The following is a 7,607-nucleotide window of genomic DNA, read 5'->3' as shown; positions in this document are numbered from 1 at the left end:
TGTAGACCAGGCTGGCCTCGAACTCAGAAATCCACCTGCCTCTGCCTCCCAAGTGCTGGGATTAAAGGTGTGCGCCACCACGCCCGGCTTGTTTTTGTTTTTATATGAGCCTCAAGTTGCTCAGGATAGCCTTGAACTCCCTAGGTAGCTGAGGCTGACCTTGAACTCCTAATCCTTCTGCTTCTCCCTCCTGAGTACTGGGATTACAGGCACTTGCTAGGCACTGGTTAAATATTATCAGATGATGGATCTGGAAGCAATGTTGTAGAATGGAAAAGTTCAGACTTTTATATCACACCAGAGTCCTAGACTAGGTGTCATCAGCAGTTCTGAGACTTGTGTAAATTATTTATTAGCTCAGTATCCCAACTTTAACATGCAGATTGAATGAAAAATAGAAAGAAAGAAGGAAAGGAAGGAAGAAAGAAAGAAAGAAAGAAAGAAAGAAAGAAAGAAAGAAAGAAAGAAAGAAGTTAAAAGAAAAGGAACATGACTACTCCTAGGTATATTGGAGGAGAAAGATTATTATTGATAAAAGGGCAGCGGCAAGGACATCTAGGAGAGTCCAAAGTAGGTATGACCTGACTGAGCTGGGCCATATGGAGAGAGGGGAACCAGGTGCAGTAGCCAAGAGGGCAAAGGTGCAAAAGAGGCTGGTAACCAAAATGGCTAGATTATATAAGAAAGAGCTTCTGGGAAAGGGCAGACTGGTCCCAGGTCTGGGGAGTTCAGGGTAGAGGATAGGGCATGCCAGCCATACCCCGTACTAGATAGGAACTGAGGGATGCTGGGAGAACTTGGGTGCCAGGTCCATTTTGATATGTTAAGTAAGTACCTCATTTGTCCAGGGTTTGAAACTTAACACAGATAACAATATTTTGTGGTCCAGCAAGATAGCATAATAGATAAAGGCACCTGCTTGCTGGCAAGGCTGAAGACCTGGGCTTAGTCCCCAGAATTTACCTGCTGGAAAGATGATTAATTCCCAAAAGTTCCCTGATCTCTACACAGATGCTGTAGTACTTTCAAAGACATGTAGAACCCCTCACAGGATAAGTAAATGTAAAAAACAACAACAAAGGGCTGGAGAGATGGCTCAGTGGTTAAGAACACTGACTGCTCTTCCACAGGTCCTGATTTCAATTCCCAGCAACCACATAGTAGCTCATAACTATCTGTAATGGGATCTGATGCCCTCTTCTGATGTGTCTGAAGACAGCAACAGCTACAGTGTACTCACATATATAAAATAAATAAATCTTAAAAACAACAACAACAACAAAAAAGCCAAACAAAGCTGGGCAGTGGTGGCGCACGCCTTTAATCCCAGCACTTAGGAGGCAGAGGCAGGCGGATTTCTGAGGCCAGCCTGGTCTACAGAGTTCCAGGACAGCCAGGTCTACACAGAGAAACCCTGTCTCGGAAAAAAAAAAAAACAATGACAACAACAACAGCAAAAATAAATGCTTTGTAATTTGCTTTGAGAATTACAGAAGATTTTATGTCTTAGCATAGTGTCTCTATAGAAGAAATTATAAGTGGGAGTTGGTATGGTAGGTATTGGTGGACCTCTCTACCAGGTTCTCCCTCAGTCCCTACCTGTTACAGGGTATGGCTGGCATACCCCTCCCTCTACCCTGAACTCCCCTTCCCTAGGGATGGGGTTTCTCTTCCTAGGGATTGGCCTCCTAGCTGCTACTCCTAGTTCCTCTCTCTTTCCTCTCCCTCTCCTTCCCCTTCTCATAAGGCTCCCAGTATTGACTATTCTGAACTCGCCCAGATTCCCCTGCCTCTGGCTATGCCCTCCCACATATATCTATTATAAACTTTCTCCTCCACCATACCTAGGAGCAGTCATGTCCTTTTTATTTCTTTTTTTCATTCAGCTACCTTCCAATAAATGGGAGTTATTTTATCATTATCCCGAAAACAGTTATCTATGGAACGAAAGGTGTTTTTGCTTTTAAAGTAATTGATATTTGATATAGCAGCTTAGGAAGCCTTGTGATAAGCCAGTCGGGAAATATTATGTAATTCTGTTTATTGTAATCAATATACTATTTTATAATATTAAATTTTGACACTAAAACATTCCAGTTTATTAAATGTAGGCTTTAGTTTACTCATGACTTGTAAGTATAGCTAGATTGGGGCTGGAGAGTAGTTTAGCTGTTAAGAGCACTAGATCTAATCTTATTCACTCTATGAACTGCACAAACTTCTGTGTTATAATTTGAATTTAGTATATACTTTGTGTGTACTAGAGTGACTTGTGCATGCAAAGCACTGTACTAGTCCTTTGATTCCTGCCTTGCTCCATCTCACAAATGTGAATTGCACACTGGTTCAACACTAGCACTGCGCATGCTATGGTCACAGTTTAGACCCTCTCATCTCTAGCTTCTGTCCTGCCCTCTGGACTTGAAGACTTACTGATTTTTATTTATTGACTGATGGAGACAGGGTTTCTCTGTATGGCCCTGGCTGTTCTAAAACTAGCTCTGTAGACAAGAATGGTCTCTTAATTCAGAGATCTGCCTGCCTCTGCCTCCGCCTCCTGAGTGCTGGAATTAAAGGTGTATGCACCACCACACCCAGCCAGTCCTTTGGAATTTTAAAGAGACAATATTGAGTACACATTGCCTGGTCCTCCTGGGTGTGTAACAGTAGTAAACAAAACAGATGGAAATCTTTGAGTTGTTGACTTCAAGGCCAAGGCCAGCCTGGTTGTCTTAGCCAGACCCTGTATTAAAGTAAAAAGTAAAAGACTAAGAAAATATGACACTCAGTGGCAGAGTGCCTGTTTAGCAAGCACAAGGAAGGCTTTATGTTCAAATCTCATTACACAAAAAAGCAAAAGCCCCAATAAGCCTTTATGAAGCTTATATCCATGACAAGGTAAACAGAATAAACAGTAAAAATATAAGTTATATAGTTCTTTGTAAGATGATAGATGTTAGCAAGGAAAATAAGTGAGGCGGGGTAGAGATCTGAGGAGCTAGAATTTTAAATAATGCAGACAAGTTACATTTACTGATAAAATGACCATGGTGAAGGACAAGGGAAGGCAGTTATGCTGGCCCCTGGGGGAAGAATGCTATTCAGCAGAGCTAGTTCTGAGGACTGAGAGTATGAGGCATTAGCACAATAAAAGTGGGTCAGTGGTGGAGAGAGGTAAGGAGTGGGTGGGTGGGGAGGGGGTGGGGGGTGATCCAAGGGATGGAAAGCCAGCAGAGGCCCTGAGACCTCAGAAAAGGAACTGTTCTGATAATGGATAGGATCTAGCAGTGGTTTCCAAAGTCCCTTGCTGCCTGCTATATTTGAGAAAGAATAAAGGAAAAGGTAGACATGGCTAATACCAGTTAAATTGTTCTAGGAATTCTGACTAGAGACAGTGGCAAGTAGATCTGTAAAGGATTAGAATTGTAAGATTCTGGATACATTCGGAATGTCGACTTAGAGACTCACGGACGTTGCTGAATAGGTGGATGTGCATTTTGAGACAGAATGGAGTATGAGTACCAGGATGGGTGCAATGGATAAGGCTATGAGTGAATGAAACAAACATTAGGGAAGAGTTAGAATTCCACTTTGCCAGGTAGAGATGCCTCGTTAGACATGTGAATCTGAAGTTTAAAAGTGTTCCTCATGTGTAAATGTAGAAGTTGTCAGAGAACTAATATTTAAAACCATGAAAGAAAGCTACAAGAACTGAGCCCTAATTCATTCTGCCATTAAAAGTTGGCGAGGAGCCGGGCGTGGTGGCACACGCCTTTAATCCCAGCACTTGGGAGGCAGAGGCAGGCGGATTTCTGAGTTCGAGGCCAGCCTGGTCTACAGAGTGAGTTCCAGGACAGCAAGGGCTACACAGAGAAACCCTGTCTCGAAAAACCAAAAACAAACAAACAAACAAAAAGTTGGCGAGGACTGAGTTTTAGACTGAGAAGAGTTGACCATGGTGGGATAAGAACCATGAGGATTCTGTGGTCTGGAATCCAGGTGGAAGTGAGGAGGGTGGAGCAATGGAAAAGGCCAGAAAGATGACCCAGACGTCTTACCCGGGGCTTCCTTTGCTTCCCAAGCCAGGGTTCTTGTATATAATGTACTTCTTCCAAGGACACTTTTTGCTTTGGTTACTAAGTTAATCATTCAGGCTTCAATTTTAGTATATGTGCATATTATTTAATATATACATATATATTAAAATTATATAAAGGATAAACATCCTTTTAAATGTATGTATATATATTATATACATGCATATATGTATGTATGTATGTGTATATGTGTGTGTGTGTGTGTATCCCAGATCTACAAGTACAAGTCTTGGTCCTATTCTATATCAAGTAATATGTATGTATGTATGTATGTGTATCCCAGACCTACAAGTCTACAAGTCTTGGTTCTATTCTACCTAATATCAAACAATTCCCTGTAGAAGAGTTTCAGAAGGACATCTGTGTTCACTATTATATATATAGCCAGAGTCTACTAAATGTATGCATACACTGAGATTCATACTTCTGAATGCATGACACTATGGAATTAAAGAGGTTGGGTGTTGAGCATTTTTAACTGTACCTCTCATTAGGGCAAGTAGTCTGACTGTTAAAAACAGGTATTTTTACTGTGATTTAGCCACAAAGCAAAATGTACCACCCTGGCATGTTTCCAATGATGAAAAGGGAGAAAAGGCCCACACTTTGGTCTCACTTCTGCCTTGTTTTGACTACATGGTCTGGGTGTTTTACCTTTCAGATTTTATCATAATGACTTTCAGTATTCTCTTGTATACCATTTCCCCCTCACCCACCTTTTGAGACAAGTTCACACCACCTAGCCCTAGTTGGCCTGGAACTCAGTATGTGGAGCAGGCTGGTCTTCTTGTAGAGATCTTGTCAGCCTCTGCCTCCTGTGTGGGGACGCACATGCCCAGTGCAAGCCTTACTTTTTAAGAGCATTATTTAAAAGTGAATTCTACTAAATCTATCTTTCATTAAATTCTTCTAGACAAGCCGGGCGTGGTGGCGCACGCCTTTAATCCCAGCACTCGGGAGGCAGAGGCAGGTGGATTTCTGAGTTCGAGGCCAGCCTGGTCTACAAAGTGAGTTCCAGGACAGCCAGGGCTATACAGAGAAACCCTGTCTCAAACCCCCCCCCCCCAAAAAAAAAATTCTTCTAGACAATAGTTATTGTTTTGATTGCTTTATTTCATGTGTCAGTGCATACATAAAGTTCAAAAGAGAACTTTGTGTAGTCAGTTTTTTCCTTTTTGACATGGGCCTGGGGATCAAACTCAGAAAGCAAGCACTTTTGCCCACTGAGACATCTATACAAAGAATTTTTATATCACCTCGAACATACTTTCTTTTTTTTCTTTTTTTTTCTGAGAAGGAATTGTAGCTCAAATAGTAGAGCACTTTTTGGTTTAGTATTTCTGAGTCCAGAATTTAGTCTATAGTACCATAACCAATGGGGGGAAAAAAAAACATTTCAGAAGGCTTAAATATTGTTAGCTTTGTAAAAATCCATTTGATGGGGGCAGGGGGTAAAAAAAAAAATCGTTGATATGTGATTTTCTTTCAGTGATGTATTTCTTTGTTTGAAATGGGTATGGCTACATTATGTTTCAACATGGAATGGAGGAGCTGTTCTTCGAGTGAATTATGTGACTTTGGACGCAGTACCTTTGGGTTTCTTAGCAGCCTACCTCCGGGAACATGATTGAAGTAGTCTAAGGGGAGCCTTTCATATCTGCATGGGTATGAAGAATGGAATTGGCATGCATGGTAGGTTCTGCAATCTCCCTCACCCCTTTGTTTGTTGTTGTTCCTGGTTTTCAGGCTCACCATGCCTACAGCTGGTAGCAAGAAGAAGACTCCCACACCGCAGATTTCTTGTTTAACAAGCGAATCGTATACACAGCTGGATTTTTTACCAGACAAGCTTAGAACAAAACTGCTTCCATTCCAAAAAGATGGCATCGTTTTTGCCCTCAGAAGAGATGGCAGGTACAGTGCTTTGATATGGCATGCTAGAAATTACTGAATTAAAAATGACTGTGTGAAAAAGCCAAGCTCTGCTTAATTCAGGCTTTTCATTTATCTCAAATTTTCTGTAGTCAAATTGATTGTACTGAAATAGATGCTATCCATAAGCTGTAATTGACTTATAGTTCAGGTAGAAATGGATTGAACAATGCTGTTCTTTAGTTGCATTTTATTTATCCTTGCCCTTGCTGTACATATGTGCCAGAGTGTACTTGGTGAGGTCGGCTTGCCAGAGTAAGTTCTCTCTTTCCACCGTGTGAGATCTGGCCATCAGACTCAGGTCTTCTGGTGTCATTTTTATTGTTTGTTGAGACAGGGTCCCTCTACATAGTCCTTGCTGTCCTGGAGCTCACTGTGCAGACCAAACTGGCCTCAAATATTCAGAGTTTCTCCTAGTTCTGCCTCCTGAGTACTGAGACTAAAGGTGTTCCACCATGCCAGGCTTCAGGTATCTCAAGTGTTAGAGTAACTGAGGCCTCTCAAGATGTCATATTGACACACTTCTTGAATATGCACTGTACGTGACACACGCATCCCCATTGCCTTTTACTCCTTTTTTCCCCAGATCAGAGTAGCAGCCATCTGATGTTGATCTATTTGCCTGCTTTGCTTCTTCCAGCACTGTATAGGCTAACCCTTCCCGTGCCACCGTGCCAGAAGACCTGACAAAAGCGGAGAGGGAAAGCTCTGTTTGCTTCTCATTGTACACGACACTGTCCACCGTAGTGGGGAAGCACAGAAGGGGCTCTGGGTGAGAGGCAAAAGGGGAAGTGGGGCTCAGTGATAGCCTGAAATCTCACCCTGTAGCAACGCACTTCCTCCAGCTGTGCCCCAACTACCTCAGCAAGCTTCACCGTCTCCCAGTGCCACACTATTCGAACATTTGACCCTGTGGGAACATTTCATATTTTAACTATTACAATTTCTGTAATACTCTCTTTCAGATCCGGCCATTACATGGTTTTCTTTATTTTTATGGATAGTGTATTAGTTAGGGTTTTACTGCTGTGAACAGACACCATGACCAAGGCAAGTCTTATAAAAAACAACATTTAATTGGGCTGGCTTACAGATTCAGAGGTTCAGTCCATTATCATCAAGGTGGGAGCATGGCAGCATCCAGGCAGGCATGGTGGAGGAGGAGCTAAGAGTTCTACATCTTCATCCAAACGCTGCTAGTGGAAGACTGACTTCTAGGCAACTAGGGTGAGGATCTTATGCACACACCCACAGTGACACACCTACCAGGTCACACTTATTCCAACAAGACCACACCTCCAAATGGTGCCACTCCCTGGTCCAAGAATATACAAACCATCACAGATAGTGTTCTCTTGATCCCATAGTTTCACGTATCATGTTTTCTCTACCAGTTTTATGAAAATCTTTAAACATAAAACAACATTGAGCAAAGGTTAGGTGGCATCCTGTAGTCCTTTCACAACCCATCCTACTTATTTTGAAATCATCTCACTGTAAATTGCTGCTGTCTTGATATGCTCCTTCATACCTAAGTGTATCATCTCACTGTAAATCATCTCACTGTAAATTGCTGCT

General features: G+C 42.1%; 1 protein-coding gene across 2 annotated transcripts in view; it reads left to right on the top strand.

Moving 5' to 3' along the window:
- Zranb3 (zinc finger RANBP2-type containing 3) overlaps window positions 1–7,607 on the top strand; it is a 151,669-nt gene that overhangs the window by 5,557 nt on the left and 138,505 nt on the right. For both annotated transcript variants that reach the window (XM_021160555.1, XM_021160564.1), the window contains exon 2: window positions 5,844–6,011. In XM_021160555.1, coding sequence (XP_021016214.1) covers window positions 5,844–6,011 — 168 coding nt within the window. The remainder of the gene's footprint in view (window positions 1–5,843; window positions 6,012–7,607) is intronic.

The sequence above is a fragment of the Mus caroli genome, chromosome 1 (assembly GCF_900094665.2).
Source record: "Mus caroli chromosome 1, CAROLI_EIJ_v1.1, whole genome shotgun sequence".
Lineage (NCBI taxonomy): Eukaryota > Metazoa > Chordata > Mammalia > Rodentia > Muridae > Mus > Mus caroli.
The sequence above is the reverse complement of the archived record's forward strand: the minus strand, read 5'-3'. Positions and strand labels throughout refer to the sequence as shown.